This window comes from Limulus polyphemus, unplaced genomic scaffold (genome assembly GCF_000517525.1).
Source record: "Limulus polyphemus unplaced genomic scaffold, Limulus_polyphemus-2.1.2 Scaffold64, whole genome shotgun sequence".
In the NCBI taxonomy this organism is placed as follows: Eukaryota; Metazoa; Arthropoda; class Merostomata; order Xiphosura; family Limulidae; genus Limulus; species Limulus polyphemus.
This window is the reverse complement of record NW_013665674.1, coordinates 741,092-768,491: the sequence shown is the minus strand read 5'-3', so window position 1 is coordinate 768,491 and position 27,400 is coordinate 741,092. Positions and strand designations below refer to the sequence as shown.

At 32.9% G+C, this 27,400-nt stretch overlaps 1 protein-coding gene across 1 annotated transcript in view; it reads left to right on the top strand.

The window, feature by feature from the left end:
• Positions 1-16,064, top strand: part of LOC106464932 (proto-oncogene tyrosine-protein kinase receptor Ret-like) — a 77,660-nt gene extending 61,596 nt beyond the window's left edge. Inside the window, exons 15-22 of the mRNA XM_013925106.2 lie at positions 216-457; positions 4,594-4,716; positions 5,281-5,351; positions 6,070-6,110; positions 8,066-8,162; positions 9,020-9,119; positions 13,065-13,170; positions 13,987-16,064. Of these exons, the coding sequence (XP_013780560.2) occupies positions 216-457; positions 4,594-4,716; positions 5,281-5,351; positions 6,070-6,110; positions 8,066-8,162; positions 9,020-9,119; positions 13,065-13,170; positions 13,987-14,144 (938 nt within the window). The 3' untranslated portion in view covers positions 14,145-16,064. The remainder of the gene's footprint in view (positions 1-215; positions 458-4,593; positions 4,717-5,280; positions 5,352-6,069; positions 6,111-8,065; positions 8,163-9,019; positions 9,120-13,064; positions 13,171-13,986) is intronic.
• The last annotated feature ends 11,336 nt before the right edge of the window (positions 16,065-27,400 follow it).

The window sequence follows — 27,400 nt, the reverse complement described above, 5'->3', positions numbered from 1 at the left end:
GTACTTATAAGTACTGCTCCACTTTACAAACGATATCCATAAATGTTTTTTCCTTCATCTTTTTTTTAAATATTTTTTACGGAACAGTCTACAATATTTTCAATCTTAAAGAATCTCAAAGACTGTTAAATAATGAAGTGAGATATATGATATATTAATATATACACATATTTTGCTAAGAATGGCGTGTATTTATGTCTATTGTCCATTAACAGGAGGTCCACTTTACATCATCGTGGAATATGCTGAATTCGGCTCTCTTCGTTCTTATCTTAGGAAGAATCGGTCATCAGGATTTGAGTGCAATGACGTCAATATGTTTCAAGTGGGAAATCCCATGTACTTCTCAGACAGTGGTGACATCTGTCATCGTAGCAGTGCTAAATTAACAAAAAGGGACTTGGTATCATTTGCTTGGCAAATCGCTAAGGGAATGGCTTATTTGAGCGATATGAAGGTTTGTTATAGACGTAACATTTGCAATAAGCCAATATTTTACATATAAACGCTTATCATAAGTGTAGATGGTTCGTATAGACTTACAATTGATCGCCTGTTTTCTCTATTTTTTTTTTCTTCAAGTGGAAAGACTGAAATTATGAGTACATTTGTCCGTTTGTCTATTGTATGCTACAACGTTTGTTTAATATTTTATTACATTACATTTATTTCCTGAAACCTTCAATGAAGTCACGTAAGTTCTTAATCAAACAAAACAATTTATATATAGGATACTTACATTAAACATATATAATATCTACTCTATCAACGTCGTTTGTGTGACATGATATTTTATACGACTTTTGAGTGAACAAAGAGAAGGAAGCCACCGCAGTCATTACTTTAATGAGGGAGACTAATGCTCACAGCTAGTACCTATTTTAATAGATGAAAGAACTGTGAAGTTAACTTTACAGTTTAGATAGAAAGTTGTGTAAAAACTTTTTTTAATAAATGTTAAGATTTATTGAAAAAGAATCACGCACGAAATTATATAAAAAAGTTTTCATCCAAACATTCACCTACAAGACCAGTTGAAGATTTTCTTTAATTATTAAGTACGTCTTCCCAACAACTGTAACAACAAAACAAAATTGAAATGTCGTATATTATCGTATCTTACTTATTATAATGAGCATTTGAATTTGCTCACATTGGCAATGAAGTGGCAAAATCGAACGTCATCTATTAATGACTTTATTACTACCCGTTGATTGTGTGACGTTGCGAGTTTTTGATTTAACGTATAATATTATCACTATTATTTTATACTTTTAAACCTTTTAGTTCTGATCTATGTACCAGCTTGCTTTGATCAGAAATTATTATAAATTAGTTATTTTGCAAATAATATCTTAGTATTAGAATGTTGTAATGTTTAATATAAAAGCCCTCTTTGAGTTTTTAAGACATTTTAGTGTTGTATAGTAAGAATGGTGACGACTACAGTTCCAAACGCGACACAGTGACTGGCGTGTCGGACTGTTGAACTGAGGTGCTGTATTTCGCGCCCTAATACCACAAAAAATAAGAAACAATCTCGCTCCACACTTTAGGGCTGTAGGTGCATTATAAGAGTGATACTTAAATTAGTCTGCAGAATAGTATATGTTTTGAAAAAATTTTGGATTTTGTGGTAAAACCGTCGAACTCGTTAAAGTTATAGCCTCCAAGGACCTATAAAATATACAAACATGTCAATATTTATTAGATATTTACTATATTTGTGTTAATGTTATCAAGTAAAAGCCTGTAATCTAATGTATAATTTAAGATATATACCAACATAAAAAAAAAGTGGCTGCCATTTTTAAGATGGCCGACACAAATTTGAAAATATAAAAAATTACCAATAATTATTTGTGTAACATAATATTTTAAGGACAAGGGACCTGTTGGTCCATCTAGGCTGTCCCATTCACTAAACTAAATATATATATATATATATAAACTCAAAGCCAGCCCTTATCATGCAAGTATTTAGCAAGCCTACCCTTAAACTATATTAAATGTTACTACTTCCGCCGCATCTGAAGGCAGCCCATTCCAGAGGCCAACTACCCTGTTGAAAAAAATTAGTCTTAGTTGAAGGTGACTCATACTATGGCAAAATTTATATTTGTTTTCCCTAGTCCTACCATTCTTACCATTATGCACTCACACAAAAAAGATGACACATCGACACCATCAATTCCTTTAACATTCTTATACACTTCAATCAGATCCTCTCTGGGTCTTTTTTTTTCTCAAGAAAAAACAATTTCAGAGATCTTAACTTTCCTCATATGACTACCTTTCCATCCCAGGTATCATCCTAGTAGCCCTTCTATGAACCATCTCCAACAATTCATTGTCTTCCCTAAGACAAGGAGCCCAAAACTGAACACAGTACTCCAAGTTTTACCTAACCGGTAACAATCCTCTGATTTTTTCCATCCAGACAGTTTTCTATCCAACGACCCAACTTATCACAATCCAAAACATCTATAGAGATAATTTTTAAGAAACATTTTAGGTGGCACCATGTTACTTTCTGGAAATCTAAAAACGCCAAATCTACACCCTTACCTTCATCTACATAAGCAGTTGTTTAATGTTGGGATATTGCTCTATGAAAATAACAACTGAAATATTTTCATTATTTATGAAAGTCTATGTCAAACACTAATACTCACAATACCTACTTATTCTTTATGCAGTGTTCAAATATTACAAAAGTAAAAAATATGGAAACGGTGAAAGTCCTGTACTTAAACATACATGAACGATCATACATTTTTGACTGTCTTTATTAGTGTTCATATTCTTTTCTACATTTCACGGGGCTATACTTCACTGCTTTAACACACTTCAATATTCCCTTGCAGTTTTTATCTACTTTACATCCACACCTGATAAGCTCCATGAAGATGTCTGATGCTAGTTGTATTGAAGTACAAAATGACTCCCATATTTGTGAGTTGTGACTACCATTCTTCCAGCTCCAATCACCCAGGTTAGGTATTTGAGGGACAGGTACCAGTAGCTGTCCCCAACAATGTCCATCCTGGTATGCAACTTTTTTGTTGTTTTTGAGGAAGAGCTGGTTCAGTTAGAGGAATGGCATCAAATGACCTCCACCTTCAAGTCTAATTTATTTTAATGCATATGTTTGTTTCATCACACACATAAGGGCGACTAAACGTTCCACTTATGACATCAAGTTTGGCAAATCTCAGTGCTGGAATATTACTGAGAACTTCATAGGCTGATGTTACCTCATCAAGCGATTTTAATGTTTCCAATACAGTTTCCTGCGTATTTTGGAAAATGAAGAAATCTGAGTGCATTCCGTAAGAGCGTGAAAAAATTAGAGCTATTGACTTTAATGAATCCAATGACTTGAAATGGCATGTGTAGACAGGTACATGAAGAAATTTTTACCTGCGCCAAATGCGATCCAAAGTTAATTTAGAGTCACCTGCTGTATCAATGCAATACCTATAACTAACTATAACCATCTGTGATAACAGTTTGCACTATCATTTTCATCAAACCTTACTTTATAGCATCTGCCGCATGTAGAAATGACCTTGTATCGGCCTCTTCATGTTGGCATGGTTACAAGTCGCTTGCATCTTCGCGTTGCTTGTTACAAAATACCAATTTGCATTTTGTAATGGTATCTTGGTTGTTTTGTTCACATTCAGTAGTTACCGATTGCTCAGCCAAATAACCAAACGGCTCAGATTTGTTCTTAACAAACCTTAGGTATGCTTCCCAATTGCCTGGAAGTCTTGAGTCAATCTGCACGCGCCTCCGTACCTCTTCCTCTTTTTGTTGCGGGTGCTTTGAAATTTTCAGGTAAGTATATTCGTCCTAGACGAAGAATTCAAAAGGCGACCAATCAAAATAAACCGACAATCAAAGACTTGGTAACCACATTACCCCTTACCTTTCTTCGTGGGCCTCAACGTTCAAGCCATGACTATTCCTTTTGCTATTTTTCAAATTTTGTTTTTTAACTTAAAGCTAAAAATGTTTTAAAAGTGCATAAACCAGTCTTATTACTAATTAGAATCGGAATACTTATTAGTACTGCGATGATTTCAATTAATCTTTCTACAGTTATAATTTTTTTGTATTTATAGAAGGAAGTAGCGTGAACCCTAGTTAGATTAAAATCTAGAAAAAACTTACTTCATCAAAGAAAGTATTATAATTATTAGTCTCAAGAATGATATTATCTCATATGAAATACTACGGCGTAACTAGTTGATATTGTATTTCCAAGTTTGTATACATAAACGATTACGTAACAGTATATAGAAATAATTAATAGCAACAGTTATAAGAGAAATAATTGGAAACTTATTAATTTACAATAACCATTCTTTGAAAAGGCACTTTAGAATGTAGATAAGTAATATAATTGGGTATACATTTCTACTTGGTTGACCTTATGACTCGTTCAAAACAATATGAAAAGTTTAAAGTATTACAATCTTAAGTGGTATACCGACATTCTGTTTGGTTTGTTTTTTAGGCATTGATTGTTATTGTGTAAATACCTTCTAGATAATTATATCTCTTTATATTTTCTTGTTTCAACAGTTAATTCATAGAGATTTAGCGGCCAGAAATTTGCTTTTAGCGGAAGGAAATGTCATCAAAATTTCAGACTTTGGGCTTAGTCGTGACGTTTACGAAGGTGACACCTATTTAAAGAAAACCAAGGTAAGTAATTATTGTATATTGATATTTACTTAAATAAACTGACCTGGTGACCAAAATTAATTTTGTAATATTCAAACTAATTACTAGTATCATTCTAGGATATTTTGTAAATAATGAACTTTTTAATTTCTATTATTGAAACAATTAACTTACCAGCAAAAGATGATTAAATCTTTTGGTACAGAAATAATTTGAAGGAAGAAGACCTAGCCTAACAGAATAATTGTGTGTGTTTTAACATATATTATATTTTTTATGCGTTATATAAACTGATCACTAAATTCCTTTTGTTCATTTTGACAACAAATTATATATATATATATAAATAAACCAAAGCTTCACTTATATAATATTTCATAGCTGTGGTTAAACGCTCCATCACATTTCTTGCTCAACTACGCAATATAGTTTCGTTTCTACAAATATCTGAAGTCACAACTTTTATAAATATTGATAATGTAGCATTTTATAACAAAATATTACAATGAATTTGTAATATTTTCCGAAGTAATAACTAAAACTGTTATTTGTTTTATTTATGAATTAATCTACTGATACAAAAAGGGAAGAGTTCCTGTGAAATGGATGGCTTTGGAATCTTTAGAAGACCACATCTACACCTCAAAGAGTGATGTGTGAGTACTGTACCTTCATCAAAATCACAGGTTAAATTCTATACTACACGAGAGTTTAGAAAAGGTTAATCTACTCAGTTCACAATTGAGTGCCTTTATTTTCAAGAAAAATTTATACATTAAAGTTTAGCTTACAATGACATTTGATATCGTTTTACCTCAGTTCACTAAAAATAAGCCATTACACCTCGTTAATAAGTCAAATAATAAATAGTTCGTGTGTGTGTTCTATAGCAAAGCTACATCAGGCTGTCTGCTGTGTCCACTGAGGGGACTCGAACCCCTAATTATAGCGTTGTAAATCCGTAGAATTACCGCTATTCCACCAGGGGACAAATAGTTCGTTCATATGTTAACTTGTGATGTTAGAAAAAAAATATGTAAGTTTGTTAATAGGAAAATAAGTAGTATTTAAGCTGTCATTAAAGTTTTGTTACATATAAAATATATTGTGTACTATGAATACAGCTATTGAATACTTTACTATCAGAAAATATTGGAAAAGTAATAATCTTTTACGTATGAATATAAACACAGATCAGTGTGGAAGGTTATTTGACCAAACATTTGTTGAAAAAAAAATTGGTTCTTTTGTAATGATCGAACCTTTAACTTTCATGTCTCATTCATAATATGTTTTAAGACACCAACACTAGCTCATTAATTTTTTCTGTTGCTACTAAATTACTTGAATGTATATATATATATTCATTTTCAGGTGGTCGTTTGGAGTAGTTCTTTGGGAAATTGTGACCTTAGGTATGTTGATTGAAAACTGCTTTGTTTTGAACAATTTCGTATGCCTAGACTTATTTTTCGCCCATAATTTTATTAATTTATTTATGCTCTATACAACGATGGTATAAAAACCCGGTCTTTAGCGTTATAGGCCCTCAAACTAACTGCTCAGCCAGTGAAAGGGAAACTTTATTAAAAATCACTCATATTTTATGGAAGATTAGATCTATTTTTATTAATTAAGGCTACTATCAATATGTTTTGAGCTTTGAAAATATAATAATTAATGCTAATTAAAATAATATGTATTTAAAATATTATTTAAACAAACAAAAAACTCGTGAAATATTTTTCTTAATCGCAAGGTATTCAACTTCAAGTCAATTCTCATATGTCAGAACTGTTACTTGCAGTAAAAATACTAATCAGTAGTAATACACATGCTCAGAAAGTAGAGTATCTAATGAAATTGTAGGGACTGTACATAAATATACAGTAAAGTCACGTTACTTACGTATTTTGTATTTTTTAGTATATAAAATATGAACCTGAGAAGGAGAAGGACAGCCACCAAAATAAGATTTACAAATCAAAATGGCCAGGTTCTGCAATAATTCCTAATAAAGTTTATAACTTTGGGGCAATTTAAATTGTGTTAGCGGTTTTAGTTAGTTCCAGAACACGAACAGAATTCTGTCCGTGAATTTAGGGTATTACTTCCTTTAAAACTGTCAAGAATGTAAGATTTTTTTTCCACTTTTCATCTTTTCTTGTGGGCGGAAACTGGAAAAGAGTCCCTTCTACAGAATATGATGGAATGCATATAACCAAACCCAAAAGTGGTTACGTTAAACTGTACAAAGTGAAAAATAAAAGCATTTGCTGTGCAATATTTGTAAGATTCCATTGACAATAGTCACTTACAATAAATAAATATGGTTGAAAGTACAAGAATATTAATTACCAAGTCTATACATTGTTACAGAAAAACAAAGTAGCAGTCTAGATTAAACTTTATGAAACAAGCAACAGTCAAATTTTGCTCTGGCACGTCCATTGTTTCTTTCTAAGCGAAGCGACCGTTTAATGTTATTCCAATACTTTCAGTATTAGTTTCAAAAGCAAGAAACTCTCTGAGTTTTGCTCTCACACGTACATTACATCTATAAAAACTAAGATATCGTCTACTTTTCTTCTAACACTTCAATTTAGCTCAGGAAACAAGTGGCCTTTTAATAATATCTGACATGTTCAATATTCCTTTCGAAACTAAGCGACTGTCTTGTTCCACTTTGGTACTTTCAATGTCAGTTTGTAAAAATAAGCAACTGTATAATTTTACACTGACCTTACCAATACTTGCTTAGAAAGCTAACGATTGTACTATACACCTTCATTGCATCTTTTCGGTCTCTCAAAAGTGAAATAACAGACTTTGAAGATGTACTTTTAAATGTGAGATTCTGTTATTGCTTTGAACTGGGATAGAAAACTGATTTTTAATTTTCATAGATCAATTAACAAGACTCTAAAGTGGATTTGAATTAGAGAATAGATTAAGACATCAATGTCATATGATATGTCTTCAAATACAAAAGATTCGGAGGACGTTAATCGCTTATAAAAACACATTCGTGGCTTTCTTAGGTTTAACTTTTACCTAGTTATATTGTCTTAATGAAATATAAGTTTATTTATGTTTAAATATATGTAGTAAGGCGTATAAACAGAGTTATTTATACGAGATAGAAGTTAATCATTACCATCACTCCATTTTTCATAGGCTTAGCAGCATATTATGTGTTTCTACATTTAGCCCTACTTAGAAATATTAAAATTTCAATTTTAAAATGTGATTACAAATAATTGTGGTTTATCGAGGAATTAAGATCCCAAGTAGTCTTTCTGTATGTTCGAATACTTACTGCTACCATACTTATGTGTTCTGTCTGTTTATGTCATGTGTTTATTTCAAGGTGCCAGTCCTTACCCTGGTGTGCAGTTAGAACGGCTCTACCACCTTCTTAAGGCTGGGTACAGGATGGAACAACCAGACACATGTTCAGATAAGCTGTAAGTAAACAAGAATACCACCTTTTCTGTCTGGAAATATACAGTGTTAACGAGGATTATGTTATACATCATAAGTGGTTCAATGTTTATTTTTAAAAGTGAGTATGTCGTAGTAGGATTGGCTGAATATCAAAATTTCGATTCATTTGCTTTTGCCAAAACGTCGATTTGAGCCAATCCCAAGATGAAATTTCCATTAAAAAGTAAATAATGAAAGAAAATTATTTTAGAACTGCTTAAATCAAAACACGCTATACAACTTGTAATGTTGCCATATTATTTTTATACTTCTGTTCAGTAAGTGTAAGTGTAAAATACAAGTTCTTATGGAAAGCTGGATTACATAAGCAAGTGGCTTCTTTAGATTTCAAGACTCCTACGATTTTAGTCCATTTAATTAATCGATTTTAAGGTGTTAATGTAACCCTAGATTCTCAGAAATATATATTATAGTCCTAACATTTTTCTATGGTAAGTTTGTGACCACACGAAATTTTGTAGGGTACGTTCGATTCGAAAGATTTTAAATTTAAATAGATCCAGTTACGAACAAAACAAAAACGAAAGTCACTAGCGGTAGAACTAACAAAAGAATGGTTGTTGACACTCAAGAATCATCTGCAATGCTAATTTTACCACCTATATTATCACCTTATATTTAAGTTCTTATTTTTGATTTTTCAATTAAAAAAATATTTTCCAAAACTAAGTCCATAAAACCTTTTTTTAAAAAATATGTAATAGTGTCATGAAATATCTTGAAGGTCCAAAAGATATGCATTTGTTATTAAAACAATTCGTCCCATTATTACAACTTTTATATATGTTATTTTGAAATTTTCTTTCTGAATTCACAGGTACGATATTATGTTAATGTGTTGGAGAGAAAATCCATACAATCGACCATCTTTCAAGGACCTTGTTCATAGACTCGATATGATGTTGCAAGAATCTGCGGTTAGTTCTGGTATAAATTTGACTTTTGTACAGAAATCTGCTGTATAAAGTTCATGGAGAATACATGTTTCGATGAACCAAGTTTTATATATTCTTAGAAGCATTTTACAAAGCTCTATTAGAAAAAAAATTAACCAAAATTTTCTATTTGTTTGTTTGGAATTAAGCACAAAGCTATACAGTGGGCTATCTGTGCTCTGCCCACCACGGGTATCGAAACCCGGTTTTTAGCGTTGTAAGTCCGTGTTAGAAAATTAGCAAAGAGCATAGTTGAACTTTACGAGCTGTTTATCCAAAACAATTCAATAAGTTCTGAGGAAAAATTTACTCTTAATATCCAAATTTATTTTTTTTGCACTTAATATAAACATAGTTGACCGCTCTTAGGAAAGGTATTAACCAATATTGAATGGAATAATCGAATTGTTAGTTTGTTCAGACTTATCCGGTTTTATGAAGATTGGATTCTATTTATCCTGTATTAGATTTAATTAAGGAAAGGTGTTAAAGCTAATATTTCTGGTTTGTTCACAGAAGAACTACTCGAAATCTTACAATCACAAAAAAATACTTAAAATGTCGAAGGATTCGTAAACGTTATACACTGAAATTTTCAAGTTTTTAAATCAAGGCATTTGGGTTTTATGCTAATAAATGTACACAAAATCATTTATAATTATAGAGAATGTACGACAGAAAAGTGTGGAAGTTAAAAACTAACTTTTAGTGGGAGAATTTGCTGTCATTGGTAATTGACTGATTTTAGTAAAAATTACGACTAATCATTGAATTTAACCTTATTTTCAATACAGAAAACGATGAAAAATATCATATTGATATCCCTCTATATAGGAATGCTTATTAAAATGATTACATATTAAACATTATTTGTCCTAGGAAAGCTACATTTCACCAAAAGTCCAATGAGAACCGCATTACCAATCAGCTTATCTAATCTATAGTTAAGTATTGTTTGTTTGTTTGTTTTTGAATTTTGCGCAAAGCTACACGAGGGCTATCTGCGCTAGCCGTCCCTAATTTAGCAGTGTAAGACTAGAGGAAAGGCAGCTAGTCATCACCACCCACCGTCACATTATAACGCCCCCACGGCTGAAAAGGCGAGCATGTTTGGTGGAACGGGGATTCAAACCCGCGACCCGCAGATTGCGAGTCGAGCGTCCTATCCACCTAGCCATGCCGGGCCATCCCTAAGTAAAGCTACTGTTTTGGACAATGTTCAATGATCCTGTACACTAGCTTACAGGAAAAGCGATTTAGGAATACAGTGCGCTATGAATTTGAAATATCATGTCCAAAATTTCGCGAGTAAAGTTTAAAACTCACCATGTTCCTCTGGTAAAATTTCGCTCCTTTATGGTAATCTGTGGCTTAATTATATTCATAACACGTACAGAAGGTCGCAAAGATGTTTCATTTTTATGTATTGCTGATTGAAAGTCTCATTTTTCAAAGATTTAGGAAGCCTTTAAGTTTTTTAATAATATAAATTTGGTGTATAATAATCTCAATTCTATCAGTGTTTTAATTATTTTAATGACACAACAGGTTTCCAAACCATACTACACTCAGGCTCAAGATACAATTATATATATAGCACACAAAAGTAAACAGCTATTAAAATCAATAGAAACATTAACAATAAATGTCCTACCGTTACGTGTTTAAATGTACGTGACAGCTGTCTGTTGTATATGCTATTTGTATTCAAAATACTTGTACACATAAATAACTCAGCTTTTTTGTATAAAGAAATTGATTCTTATAGGTGTGGTTTGGAGCATTAATACAGAATTTTCAAATTTTAACCCAGGATCTCTCCCTCAACCAGAGGTGAAGCGGTATGTTGGGGTGGCAGGGCAAGGAATGATAAATTCCAAGAATTGTTTTTGGAGGTGTATCATAAACCGTTGGAAGGTCCAAAACCTGCTATATCAAAATAAGCAATTCATATGGTGGTAATGTATTTCAATCAGAAGTTATGATCAGTCAAAGAAACACAGTGTTTCGGAATAACTATACCACTTTATCGGCAATGGTGACACAAATTTATTATCTGTTTCTTTTATTCTCAAATCAAATTATTCTACCATTCTTCATTGTTTGTTTGTTTGAGGTTGGTGACCTTGTTCTTGATCTTCTGATCTGGCGGAAGGATACTACCAATACCATATCTTCGTCAGCACCAAAACTATTTTTGAATGGCACCATAGCGTCTTTGGGCTTGATAGATGGATTTACCTCAAACAAGTGCTGTCATAAGATCCATCGTGGTCGAATCCACAGCGGTTACACAGGTTGCAAGTCGAATATCTCGAAAACTTTCACATACAGGCAATCTGCGGAGTAATGATGATTGATGATGACCTGCCGAAGAGTAACGAAGTTCCAGTCACGGTCAGCAGGGCTTGGAGTTATCTACTGAAGATCTATTGAGCTTTGGTCTGAAAAAAAAAAGAAGTTCATGTAGCAGACCCGTCGGTTATTCAACAAGAAGTAATGCCATTAACTACAGGGTTTTTTGATGATGGTGTGGCCAGTCATAATAAGGTCAATTTTTGTCTGATTTAAATTGTAATCGTCATATCTCCTCGAATGTTGCATTCCTTTTAAATTTCACCAATACGGATAAAACCAGGACTTTTTACATCCATCCATGTAACCGAGGATACTGTGGGGGGAGGGACTTTATGCTAAAACGGTTTATATTACTGACCCAAATTTGTTAAAAGAACAACCTAACTGCACAAGATAATTTTCAGATTTCTGCTAGTGGTGCAACTCGAAATATCAGCGCGGGTTCCCAGATGTTAATAGACTTAGATCAAACTTAGACTAGTTTGGTCATAAATATAAACTCTTTGTTCATGCAGAGAGAAACTTATTTTAACAACATATATTGTACAATATATATTTCATTGTTCTTGTTCATTACATCAGGATACTATGGATAGCACAAAAACAACGTTATGACTCTTATCTATTTTAAAGATTGTTAAAATATTTTGAAATATAATTATTCTCTCTTACCTAAGCTGAATCGCTGGTCATCTTTTAAATTTAACATATGGTTAAGATATGCCTTGAAGCCTGTGGTTCATATTTATATATTATTTCAACTGACCATAAAAATGTAGGAGACTGTCAAGCATAATGTTTGTGCCAATATACTTTTTTCATGGTTTTACTTAATTTTTTTTAAACAGGCCTAATAAAGGTAGGGCATAACTAGTGCATGGCTACCAAGCATTTATGTCCTCTTCAGTCCATACAGCCACTATAAGATAGGCAGTTCTGGTCTTTAAAAATATCTAATACTCTCAAAGACTTGCTTAAGTAAGTCGTATTCATTAAGTTTATACATTCACTTCCTCCTTATTTCTAATGAATTATTTTACGTTTTTATTCTAATATTTCCCATTGTTTGTTTGTTTTTTAGAGCAAAGTCATATTGGATTATCTGCTGTGTCCACCGCAGGGAATCAAACCTTGCATTTTAGGTTTTTAATCCTTAAACTCACAGCTGTTCCCCAGAATCAACTGGAAATGATCTAGCTTTGTTTGTGTGTTGTTTCTTCAGTGTTTATATAATAGAAACCATTTTATCGTTGCTTTGAATGAATGACGCAGAAACAGATATAAAATGGTTTAGTACTGCAGAAAATTAATAGAACAAACGCCACTCACTGTCACTGAGCCTTGGTTTATCTGTGGTTCATTAGTAGTAATAAAATATAACTTTAACAAATAAGGTATTCCTCCAACCGTGCTCACACATGACATTATACACAGGGTATCGTAATCGTAATAAGTCAATTATACAGTTGGTCAAAACTTGTGAATGTGAAAATAGAAGGTTAAAAGTGAGTTAAAGAAATTGTATTCTACACACAGCTAACATACTAACATTTCATATTTATTACTCAGGAATATTTGGACCTTAGTCCTATACAAACCGAGGGCAACAGCACCCCCTTTTGGACAGATGATGAGCACTTGTCTCTTGTGACACCACCTGGAATAGAGAAACGAGGTAAGGTATTTATTACTAAGTATCACATTTATGTATATCATGCAGGCGGGCGTAACCTTTTGGTTATCGTGCTCAGACTGTGAATTTGAGGGTTCGTGTTTCACGACTTTTTCCCTCAAAAACCCGCTCCGAACTTTGGGGCCGTGAGTGTCCTTTAAGAATGTCAAATTCTCAAATCACGCTAGTCGGCCAGAATAGAGTTGGTGGTATGTGCTGTTGGCCAGCCACCTTCTCTCTAGTCTATCAGTTCAAAATTAGGGACGACTATGCACAAATAGTCCTTTGTGTAGATTTATGATAATTGTTCGTTTGTTTGTAATTAAGCACAAAGCTACGCAATGGGCTATCTGTGCTCTGCCCACCACGAGTATCGAAACCCGGATTCTAGCGTTGTAAGTCCGCAGACATACCGCTGTGCCACTGGGGGGCATTTATGATAAAATTATGAAAATTGGAATCATGATTTCTTGTTATGAATATCATAGGTTACGCCATTCTTGTATAACTTATTCAATTAAAAAGTAAAAGATAGTTGTGCATATTGAAATGTTAAAAATACTAATTAGATTCGTCCCATCTGGCCTAATGTCACTAGGGAAGCATCTTAAGAAACATGTCTGACTCCAAAACAAATTTCCCAAATAGGTGTTCTACACTTTCTTTCTTTTTTTTCTGCCTTTGTAAGTAACAATAAGAAAACGACAGCTAACTGTACCACCTGTAGTTAAAACTTACTGGATGGATGGAAATATTATGTTGTTAGTAAGTTATTTTTAATTATTAGTGATTGTTTTGTATTGTTTCTCCGATCTGAAGGCGAAAAGACGGTGCAATACAGTAATGTGTACCAACCGAGTACTACCGACGAAACGATATGTCAAACAACCAGCCAAGAATCTGACTGCATACGGCTAATCTCGAAAAATCCCGAGGAATCTCTTCGGAGCGACGTTATCGGTGACGCAACATTATAGTCACGTAATTTCCTCTTTGCAAAAATAGTATACTGGTACTGATAGTGATTGTAAAATATGTAAGGAAATAGGGAGAGTGACATCTGATGTCGGTTTAGTGAAATAAACATTTATTAAGCATAATTGACAATGGGTTTATTTATAAATAGGTTATCTTTTCGAATCCAAGGGGGAAGTTTAGTGGCCAATCATTATTAATAGTACTTTATTTAAAGCATATAGATATTTCTGTGTCACTTATCAGCTAATATCTTGCTGGACAACTTTTCTGAATGTTACCTTACATCTTATAATCAGTTTTGTAAATAATTGTAGTTTTTCTCTCAATATACTTATTGTAATATTTAGGCTTGGCTGAAAATTTTACCCATCTGTTAGTTTCACAAATTTTGTGTAAATACCTGTCTTTAGTGGAAAAAGTATTAGTAGAGCCTATATCCGAGGAACGTTCATAAGAACCTATAGTCATGTTGTAACTATAAAATATATGTTCTCTGAGAAATCATGTAATGGGGTGAGAAACAACCTATATATCGTATATATGGGGCTTTTAATTATGTTTTTTTCGCCATAGTATACCTTTACTTATTTAGGAATTGAAGAATATATAACCGTAACGCTTCATATAATATCTTACACAGCTTGTTTGCTGAATATTACAGACGAATAAATTAGTAGCATTATTGTTCCATGTTCTTCAAATCCTATACAAGCATAGGTTTACTGGTGAGAAAAAACAATTAAAAACACCATACACATAATGTGTAACTCACCAATATATGAAGCCTAGTCTTGATTTTGTTTTTCGATTTGCCATTATCCAGAGTTACTGATGAAGTGTAGAATTCTCTGAAATGGGTGTAACTCGGTGACAGTTGGTGAAACTAATGATAGGTTGGGTTTCATGTTTACTTTTAATAACTTAGATATATTGTAACAAAAGATGCCAGAAGATTATTAATAAGAAAACGTTCGTTTAAATAGTTTTTATATATATACATACACCGCTTGCTTTAACGTTGAAATGTTGACTTTTTAAGCTTCAAAGTAAATCAACTTGTATTTTTTGTATATATTGTAGCCGAAGATGTACATAGTTATAAGTAAGATACAAGAATGTCAAAGAAGGTGAGAAAATTAGATAAACAAGAACAAAGTAAAGCTACTTTTGTAGCTCCTTTATATGTCACTGAATTTGTTAGAGACAATTATTTTTAGTTTTTTGTTGTTCAAACTATTTAACCATGAAAGACAATGGAAAAGTATTTTTAAAAGTTCAGTTACAACTAACAATTTACTACTCTTTTCCTTTGCTTATAATTCAATGAAGATTGTACCAACTACTAGTTTTACGTTTTCTACACTAGTCTCTGAACTTATCTAGCAAGTGTGAAATATATTAGATTTCCAAGAGAAAGATATATTTCAATGAGAACAAACTGTTGCATTAAACTTTTACTATTTTCATGTTTATAACTGAAACTTTATTAAAGAGAATACTTTTTTCATGTTTATAACTGAAACTTTACAAAAGAGAATACTTTTTTTTTACTAATGAAAACCAAGCTTGACTTCATGTTTCTCCCTTTGTACAAGTGAATATTACGTGCATTAGTTTTAATTATCGCTTTAATTCAAATAGAACTCATCGTGGAATATATATAACTAATATCAAAAGCAATCTTATCTATTTACAAGGAAGAGAGTACCATTAAGATTAAATTATCTAGTAATTACTCTGTAAGCCTGTACTCATTAAAATAAGTAATTAAGAGCAATTAACAGCAATTATGATAAACAACTCTATTTATGTATCAATATTTCATTGTTTATTTATTAAGCTCTTGATTTGTTGTTATTCATCTACAAGTGACGGAGGCACACTGCGTGAATAAGTGAAAATGGATTTTTGTATGTGTAACATTGCATATACGTAATAAATATATATTATGGAACGAGGTATGTATATTTCGTTTCTTTTCTTTTTTCAACACAACAAGTCAAGTACTTATTGCCACAATATGGAGGTAACTGACGTCACACACTGAAAATATACATTCTAGACAGCGTTTATAGTATACCTCAAGACTATGGATTTATATCAAGGTTTTTGATATATTTGATTTAAGAAGAATATTGTGTCATCACCAAATAGGTATGTATTCGTTTTTGAATGCCCCTCCCCAATCTGCGAATTTACAACGCTAGAAACCGGGTTTTGATATCCGTGGTGGGCAAAGTACAGATAGCCCATTGTTTAGCTTTGTGCTTAACTTTAAAAAAACAAAAACAAACAATCGTTTTTGAACTGTTATAACTGTTTTTGTATTTAATTTTATTTACGCATACACATTGGGGTATTGTACGGTACAATGATAATTCCTTACCAGTGTAAATGAGTAAAAAATAACGTAAAAAAAATATGGCTGAGGCTGCATGTACAATTTTATAAAAACGTACTGTGGAAATGATTCAAATATAAACGCTAGCAAATAATCACTAATAAATTTTATCTAAATTTTAATGCAAACAAGTCCTTTGGCAAACAAGTTATGTTCATTGGTAACCATAAGTCTAGGAATGGTAGCTTATTATTTTCCAAAACATCTTCTGCTATTTAATCCTTGCATCAGGAATATACAGAAATGTATACTGTCGGAACAGTACTGCTTGTTTGTTTCTTTGTTTTTTGAATTTCGCGCAAAGCTACACGATGGCTATCTGCGCTAGCCGTCCCTAATTTAGCAGTGTAAGACTAGAGGGAAGGCAACTAGTCATCACCACCCACCGCCAACTCTTGAGCTACTCTTTTACTAACGAATACTGGGATTGACCGCTACATTATAACGCCCCCATGTTTGGTGTGACAGGGATTCGAACCCACGACCCTCAGATTGCAAGTCGTGCCCTAACCACCTGGCCATGCCGGACGGAACAGTACTGACAGGGGTAAGTCATTTATGTGGTTTTTCTATCTAAAAAAAAAATTCCTCTAGCCAGAAAAAGTTGAAACAAGATTTATAGGACACAAATTCACTCATTCACTGCCCAAAATGTGCGTCCTAAACACAAATTAGTTGTTTCCACGAACTATTTGAATGTTTTCAAGAGAAGTATTCAAGTTTTGCTGACTTTTGTGCTAGGTCGGCTGAGTGGTGTTATCGGTTACTTGAATGTAGAAGGCTGCTTTATTTTTCACGTGTGCAGTTCGTATCCCATTTTTTTAGCACATTTCTCCTTTATTATCTGGTCTTCTTCTCTTATATGACGGGCTATTGAATACAGATCGATATTACAGAGATTTGCATGTCTCCTGAATTCTGACTTTTGTTGGTCTTTTTTTTTTTATCCAATGTATCGGAAGTCCACATTCACAAGGGATACTGTAAAGGGTGCTTTTGCTTTCCACCGGTTCTTTAGGAGGTGTGGTATATCATAACTGAGATTGAATTGTGTAGTTACTTCTCAATGCTGTTCTAACTTTATACTTTACACATGTTCTTTGTATGCTTCCAGAAAATCCTGTAACATAGAGACATATGACTTAGAATCAAAAGTTTTTCCCTTTTATTCTTCTTTAACAAGTATTCAATGTATCTATTGAAAACAAGGGTTGTGTGTTTTTCTTCATTTCTCTTAGCATTTTCTGTATTACAAATCTTGTTCACTCTGCTGACTATGTAGTATTTGATGCTTCTTTACTCTGATACAATGGTTTCATCTATGGGTGAGGTATTTACGCGTATCTTTAGGTATTATGTAAAATCCTTTGAAACATGATCTCTGTATACTGGTGACAATCACGTCTAGGAATAAAAACTTTTTATCTGTTTCTAATTCTATCTTGAATTGTATTTGTGGGTGCTTTTTGTTCAGGTGGTTCATGACTTCTTTAATCTTATCTGTATTGATATCTAATCGCCGCAACCTTACTTACAGCTTCAGTTACTGTTGAATCTGCGGATAATTTTTCAGGATTAGTGTTAATTAAACCTTTTCTGAGATGGTCCTTGTCTCAGGAACGTTTTTCACGATGTTCCAAGAATCTTATATTTCAGAAACATGTTAAAAAACTTCTAACAACTGCAAATTTCTGGCTTTCGTCAGTTGGTGTCAGTTAGCTATAGCCTTGTATACTAGCACTTTAAACAAATGAAATCTCTACACTGCCAACGTGTCAGTTAGCTATAGCCTTGTATACTAGCACTTTAAACAAATGAAATCTCTACACTGCCAACGTGTCAGTTAGCTATAGCCTTGTATACTAGCACTTTAAACAAATGAAATCTCTACACTGCCAACAGCTAACATTTATAATTATGTTATTGTAATTTCTTCTCTTGATAGGAGAGGATGTTCTCACGAATGAAGTTAGCCAATAAAAATTATTCAAACTTTACGATCATTTCGTCAAGGTATTATCTCGGTTCCTTTAAGAAAGAAAAAGTTAACGTTTATACGTGCAAGTAAGAAAACGATGTTCCTCTTGAACAATTTTTCACAGTAAACTGTTGGACAAAGAAAGTGTTATATCTGTTCACTCTATTGTGTTAGAATGAAAGAATTATTATAACTACCTAAACGTAAGTACGATGGTCTTTGTAGGACCAGTTGTGAGAAGTACCATCTTATTTGTTTTATTAGCAACCTATAATTACGGACTTTACCACTTTTATTTCACCAGTTGATGTTTAATTGCGATAAGCAACGACGCCATTACCAGTTAAATAGATGAAAAAATACAGAGTTGAGATTTATTGATAGTTTCTTTTAAAATTCACAAAGTAAAATAAGTATCAACTTTTACCCAAATATTCCCTTAGTCCCCTTTCCAGATTTCTATACTAGACTAAAGTGGCTGTCTCTTATTGTAAAGAAAAAAACATGTGATATATCATATATAGATATAATATTAAAAGTTAACATTAGCGTTGAGAGTGAATGATCTCAATCAGTAGTGATATCTTTTAACATCACTGGCTCAGTGGTAATCTTGAAGACTTACAATGAGGTTATAGATATCCGAGGTTCAGTTATTGCGAGGATACAGCGCATATGGTCCATTGTGTAGTTTTGTGCTTTAAAAACAAGCAAACAATACTTCATCCAGGTTGTTAAAGTAACTTTCCAAGTATTCTCTTTATTCTTGTTGGTTATAGTAGCAGACTTAGCGATTTCGTTGCCTGGTGGGACAGACGGATCCACACTGAAATAAAGTTTGTTAAACTTCCTGAGAAAACTACTCATTATTCAACTAAACAATTTATTTAATTTGAAAAAAAAAGATTAGACTTGTTTTTCTTACTTAAACAACTATTATATCACAAAAATGTTATGAAATTATCTTCAACATTTTGATTAGAATTATAGGGCGAATACTGAGACAGCTTAGGCAAAACATGTTATAATAATTGTCAATTATGTTAAAAATACACGTAGATTGGCTTCAACTGACATAAAAAATTGACGTATTAGAGTAGTAAGGTGCGGATATTTCCAGTCAGTCATTTTTATTACCTTACATTTGAATGAAACTATTGTAAGAAAAACAACTTATGAATGAGATAGACTTAATTATAAGAAACCGCAGACATTTCATAATTTATCCATTTCATCTTATAGACACAAATCATGCTCTTATCATTCTGTCCGTAACTGTGCATGAAGCCTCGTCCACCTAAACAGCCTAACTTTTACTGACGTTTTGTAATGTAAATTTAGTTGAAGTTGCAGTAAATTTACATACTTCTGTATTTATTTGTTTTTTAAACACTAGACATGCTGAAAACAAACGCGATACTGACAACCAGAAATACCAGAGCTATAGAATACAAGAAGAACTTCAAAGCTTTATAATTTTTAGGACATTTAAAAAAAAAACGAAATGAGTGAATAGTATGATACTATTCAATTTCGATCACACGTTAAAGCATTACCAATGTCAAAACCTGAACTTCAGTCAACTTTTCTAGCCTTAAAAAATGCAAAGAGTGTTATGCTGCCTTATAAAGTTATAAATTCGTCTAAAGAATTGAAAACTTAACGTGAGTAGATCTCGAACCTACGACTCTTCTTGCCAGCCAGATGTTTTAATCAAAAAAGCTGTTGCACACCGAGCTCGAACCTACGACTTTTCTTGACAGCCAGATGCTTTAATCAGATAAGCTGTTGCACACCCCATTTTACACTTCATTTTTTTATGATGCACATTGAAATTAAAACTGGAATATGAAGTTTTTGGCTTAAATATTGAAATAAAAGAGCTAGAAATGTGTTTGTAATTACAAACATGTAATTTGTTTGTAGGTTTATATATATTTTTAAAAAGAAAATAATAAAGGCTAGAAATATGATGACGATTATATGGCTTAATTTCCTTGACTGAACGTTTATTACGTCTGCATATCAACTCAGATTATTATCATAATTATGTAAAAAGCAGAAACATGAACATAGCAACGCCACAGATTCATCTCTACAAATAAAAAAATCATGATTATACACTATTTCAATACCAGAAAAAAAATCAAAAACCGTGAATAAAACGTGATTTTCATAATTGGAGTTAAATTTCTACTACATAAAAATGTTATCAATAGAAGTTAAAAAGACGGTACCTTAACAATGTCCTATGTCACCTCCAAGTTAGCTAGACAAACAGCTTTAACAATAAGTTTTTCAAAGGAGTAAGTCAATGTTGTTGTTGTTTTTAAACTATTCACGAATCAGATTATTCAAACTGTTTTCCCACAGTAAACACTTGTAGGAGGAAAATTCTAATATCAGTGTATTTAAGTCTTAGGTTAGTATGTGTTCCTCTAGGCAGGTTTTATGTAGACCTAATATATTCTTGTCATTAACGAAGCGCATTTGACAATGAAACGTATTTCCACGAGCTTCCTGTCGTCATTGTATATTAACTACTGTAATGTCGCATTGAGTTAGGTTTTATAAATGATTTACCCATCGATACATAACCAAAAATCGTATTTCAGAGGATGTAAATCATATATCAAGGTTAACTTTGTCGTAATATATATATATATATGCTCTAGTTTCCCATTTGAATTAAAGCATACTTTGTCTCTTCCTATACAGCTACCTTATTTATTCAGAAATATTTATGTTTATAATACTGTCCAATAGTCAGAGTCACTATCAAAAAACATTTCTTGTACGTGTACCTCCGTTTCGTATTTGAAAAGTACAAAGCTAGGAATAACAACGTGAGAGAAAGAGCTCTCCTATGACCTTTTTGCTTAAAATTAGGATCAAAAGATATATTAATTCATGGTGAGAGGTCGGTATTTTTATCAGACCATTTCCAATTTTCATTTCTTTTGAAGTTGCCTAGGTTAACGAGCCGGGCTGCAGATCCAAGGTTCGAGATGTGAGGCTATTGAACCTGCTCCTGCATTTTCAGCTGTGTGCACATTATAAAAGAAACAATCAATCCCACTATTCGGTTTAAAAAACAAAACTCTTGTTGCGGGTTAGCTGCTGGATAGCTGATATTTCTCTGGCCAATAATTCAAAATTAGGAACGCTATTTTGCAAATTAATCTTTGTGAACTGGGTCCTCTGTAGGTTCTGAACGTTGTGGATAAATGTATCATTCATGACATATTTAGAATTTTAAAGTTCTGATGCTAGCGTATTTCTGTCATAACATGTTATTTTTCGCTAAAATATGGTTAGATTATTTTTTTTTAAGCAAATAATCGTATCAGATACATGTGATATAATCGTTTCAAGTTTCCGTAATAAGAAGAAAAACTAGTAATCGAGGCTGTGCTGGATTACCTTAGGAAAAAGGAAATTGAATTTTCAGCCTGAACGGTACCTTTTTCACACATGGGCTCCTGGGATCTGGGCATAGCTACAAAAAAATTTAAAAAATAATATCTGCTTGTCTTCAAGAATACGACCTGATCTAACAACTTGTACATAGCTTTAGTTTAAAACTAAGAAAAGTAAAAAGCAAAAAAATAAGTAAAGTAATTTTATAAAACATTTAATTTAATGATTTATGAAACTCATACAATTACATTATCAGCTGAATAGACCCTGTTATCTCTTGCCCTCTGTGCTTTATTCTATTTTGTCTGCTAGTCCATTAAACATTTTATATCCGTTACTTTAGAGTTATAGATTATCAAACTAAGCCTAATCTAGTGGAAAGTGGGAAAGAGCTATACTTTTAGATAGATATATAGATAAAATATTAAACATTTTTTAAGTGATAATTTTAAGTTAGCCGTTCACCTTTCCGTAAAGGAAGTGTTTAAATTAAACTTAATGTTTTGTGATAAACAATTAATAAATTATCTGAGCTTCAAATCTTAATGAGCACCTGCAGAAAAAGAAATAATTTGAGCAAAATTTGTCTTTTTCGTATATTGAATACAAGTTAGGCATCATTATACGTACTGTATAATAATAATGTATTATAATAATAGGCAGTTATCTTATTCAAATTTCTAACAATTGCTTGAATAATGAGTTTTGTGTGCGTGTGTTTCGAAAATAATTTTTGTAATTAATCATAGTGGAAAAGCTGTTCCAAGAAGATGGAACGTGATAAAGTGGTTTACCATTTATAACTGTGAGCAGGAATTTCTCAGACAGGACAATAAATAGATATTATATTCTACTGACAGAAGCAGTTGAGGTGAGCTAGACAAAGAACAGAGGGGTTGCACTTCACATCCTATGGGCACACATACCGTGAATCAGCTTTAACAGTAAGATTTGTTCGTTGGGTGTGAGGGCTACAGGAGATGCTAAGGCACATTTTGGAGTAACTTCAGCCACAGCAAGCTTCCCTTAACGGGAACCACTATTCACTGATCCCCAGTGGGTCAGCGGTAAATTTATGGACTTACAACACTAAAATCCGGGGTTTGATTTCCCATGCTGGACAGAGAGAAAATAGCTTAATAGCATTAAATTGTTCTTTGTTACCATGTATGGTTATCAAAAGGCACTATGTGAGAAATTACATTTATTTAATTTAAATATGAACTCTGTCAAAATATTTTCTTTTGGGGGGGGTGTAAAATATGACGTTACCACAAAGGTTAAAAATATTGGCGTAATCTTGATGTATTGGTTTCATATATAGTTAGAAAAAAATAGTATTAAGAGCGTCTGCCTTCGTGTGAAGTTTTAACCATGTACAAACCAAATTATAAAAGTTATTTATAACAATTGCGTATGAGAGAAAAGAGACACGTGCCGGAAGAAAACGATACATTGGGATTATTAGCCGCGGTATAGCGGCCCATAGAACGGCTCTGAGTTCGTTTATGTTTTTTTTTTTTAAGTACAAAATTTTAGCTCATACCTCCGTCATCTATTGATCGATTTAAGATATAATTACAGTTTTGGACTCAGGAAGTCAAACCCTTTCGATTTGTGTATTTGAACACGCCCAAGGTCTCCTAGATTACTTTACTCTAATCCTGTCTAAAAGAATTTCAGTTTGAGGGTAGTCTGGTAGAGATCCCGGTATTGCCAGTGCACAAAAATACAGCTAATTAAAAGGACAAAAAAGGTCTCATAGATTAATTTACTCTAATCTTACCTAAAATAATTTCAAGTGCCGCGGCTATTGAGGATTCCCTTTTGTTTTTGTATTATATGTTCGAATAAAAAACTGAAAAAGAAGCAATAAACTGCAAAATTTAAAATGTATTTATTTAGTTCGTAACTTTAGTCGTAATTAAAAGTATTTTTTATTGTTGGGGTTCTTTTAATTTGTTAATTATAGATTTATATATATAGTCACTCTTCCTTGACGTGAAAAAAAAAAGCTTTAGTCTAATTTCTTAGGGCAGACGATATGGAAATTATTTTTAAATCAATTATTTTAATACATAAATTAGTGCATTTTCTAAAGCACGTTTTACAATATAAAATTTTGTTTTAATCAGGAAACCTGATGAATGTTTGTGAAATCATTTATAAGTTCACTTGAAACAAGTAACAAATGAACATTTTATGATGATATGCTGCAATTCATCTTACCTCACAGGTACTTTTGTATGGGTAAAGAATAGCAAAACTATTTAAATGATGATTTAAATAAATGGAACATTTTATAATTACTACGATTAAAGCTTTTGTAAAAATATTAACTTATAAGTTTGTTTGTTTTAGGTCAAAGCCACAGTAAGCGAGATGTCTGCTGTGTTCGTAAACTTACCGCTGTCCCATCGGGATGAACTTTATGAATAATAATAATAAAATAACACAATATCGTGTATAGCAATTAGTGAAACCCACAGTAAACCGAACAAACTGTCAGAAGTCTTATATTAGAGAAACTAGCTCTGATACATTCGTGCGTCCTCTTCAGTCTCACGTTGTCTTTAGAAGACTTTTAAAGACAACGTGAGACTGAAGAGGACGCACGAATGTGTCGAAACTAGTTTCTCTAATATCAGACTTCTGACAGGTTGTTCCGTTTACTGTGGTTTTTCACGAACTTTATTAACACTAAACAGGATCATCCTGAAATAATAATGATAAATATAATTTGGAAATACTCACTTTTCAATTTAAAACAAAAAGTGTTCAATTTTTTAGCCTGTAATTGAAATCTCTATTTTTTATTACATCCCCGAGTATTTCAAAATCCAAAATGGTGAACTTTTTACACAAAAGGGGTGTTGTGGAAACTCTTAATTGGTCTACAACAATAAGTTGAAGAGCACAGAAATTTAAAGATGTAAATGTATACATAGAGGTTGGTTGTGCAAGGTGGGGCTACCAGTAAAAAAGAAAACGGTACTCTATTGCACTTAATTTCCCAGATTTACAAAACAGAAGGCCGTATCTCATGTTACCTAACTTATTTTAAACACAAGTTACAAATGTTTACAAAGGATGCTAAATCGTAGCAAAAATAGATAGCTGATAATTCATCGGTTTCGGAAGAGAGATTATCTAAATTGGGAGTTTCCTCTAAACTACTCGTTCCAGCAGAATACTGATACTATAGTAATTGCTAATATGATGCCATTAGCTGACTACCAATAATAGCCTTCAAGTGAAAAGGAAACCGTCTTTCGAAATCGCTCTAGCTTTTCTCGCTGCTTTTTATATGATATTTAAATAAATATGTTTCTCCATAATTTTCAGTGTTTCCAACACCCCGTTGTTAATTTTATTTTCTAAGAAGGTATAGAAAGGAATTATATGCTTGTTTTATTTATAGGTATGCATTTTTGAGCCCATTCCTATTATTAAAAATACACGTATTCAGCAATACTGACGATTTTCTGGGCAATTTTTTTAGAGATATAAAACTGTAATGAAATATCAAAATGACTATGATAATCCAGTAATTTTTATCGATCGAGGTTCGTGAAATTACATCCCTATGAAGATATTCTTTAGCCGTATAATTACTGTTGATTTTGAACTAAAGCAATCTTTTGGTACTTTTAATTCAAATTTTCAGCAGAAAAAAAGTACAGCGTGATAAGTGTGATAATATTTCCTTTTTAATTATACTTTTATTGCTTGGTTCATAATTAAAAATGTTTTTTTTTTACCTCACAAATCCGACTAGGAGTCGGGAATCAACTGAAAACACGACAAAACACGTATTATAAAGCTTGGAAAGCTAAGCACTATCATTAACCTCAGCAGTTAGTACACTGATTACACTGCCACAACAGCAAGTATACTAGCTAATAAAAACCTCAAGTGATCTAACTACGATTGTAACTTATCGTTAATCAGTTACGTTTTTCAACTTCACATGTGAGTATCAAGTTACTTTATATATATATATATATAATAGCATCAAGCACAAATAAATAATACCACGTCGTGGTTCTATATGGTAAAGCTTTCCTCTTGCTTTGTTGCATTTGCTAGACATTTTAAACAAATTCCTCAAACTATTTGATAAAATTGTACACATTGTTCTTGTTTATGTTGTTTTTCATGCATCATAGAGAACTTTACGTACTTAAACTCAACATAAATTTCATAGTGAGCAAATACATCCTATGTTAATTTACGTTGTGTGTAAATTTGTTTTTGATCTAGCAGGACCAATATTGGTAGGTGGGTTCGGGGTCGCCCAGAGGTGTCCTAATCTATGCAGAGTAGCCACCTTACAAAGGGGGTACCAATGGGAGATAAATGACTCTGGAAAGTCACTAGGAATGATGGGGTTTAGGAGCAGATTTAGAGGGTCGCTGAACTCAAATCTGGAATCGAAAGTTGTGTTCCTGGAGCCAATCGGGATCCCGAGAGCGCCATGTTCGAAATTTTGTTTATATCTTCACTTACAAAATAGTGGGACCAAACTTAGTAGGTGTGCTCAGGTACCATGGGCGAGTGCCCAAACGTTTTTGTGTGTTTGTTTTTTCTAGATATGGCCTTCCCTTGAGGTAGCTATAGAACTATTTGTGGTACCATTACCAAGGAAGGCTAAAAGGCGTCTGGAAGGTCACCCAACATGATGGGAGACTAGGAGTCGGTTTTCAGGGTCACTAAACCCGAACTTGGCTTCGGATTTCGTGTTCCTGGCCCCTCTTTGGATCGTGGGGCACCATGTTTGAAACAATGTTCAAACCTCCATTTACAAGCTACCATGACCAAACGTAGCACAGATGATCAGGTACCAGAGTCGATTGTCCTAACGAAGTTTGTATTCGGGACCCACTTGTGGTAGCTATAGAAGTAATTTGGGATAATGGAAAAGTTTGGTCGGTACACTGGTGCCTCTGTGAATCGTGAAAGGGCCTTTGAGACCCGCAGAGGAGTGCGGTGTTTTATGCTAGTAAAACATAATTCAGACACATATAATTAACTCAAACACAAGTCCAGAAATATGCCTTACGCCGAAAACAAATTAAAGGCGCAAATATCTGATACCGTCTGGAAGCCACACCACATTTGAATCCCGTTTCCAAAGTCAATATTATTAATTATGTGCACGTTTTACGTTTTCCCTGCTGTGAGAATTAACTGCTATTTCAACCAGTTTGGCTTGTGCATCCTGCAATAGAAAGACAACACTCTACTTTTTCAGGTTTCTTGATATTTCGGTAAGTATTTCAAATGACGAAACGATAACTATATATTTTTCCCCTCTCAAAGGTCCCCCTGGTGGGTCACTAGTAAGTTTACGAAACTACAGGATCATGATGATCGGTGAAAAATAACTCTTTGTTGAGGATGAAAAAAACACCTTCCTGGCCGATGTACATATCAATTTTATGTACAAATGAAAC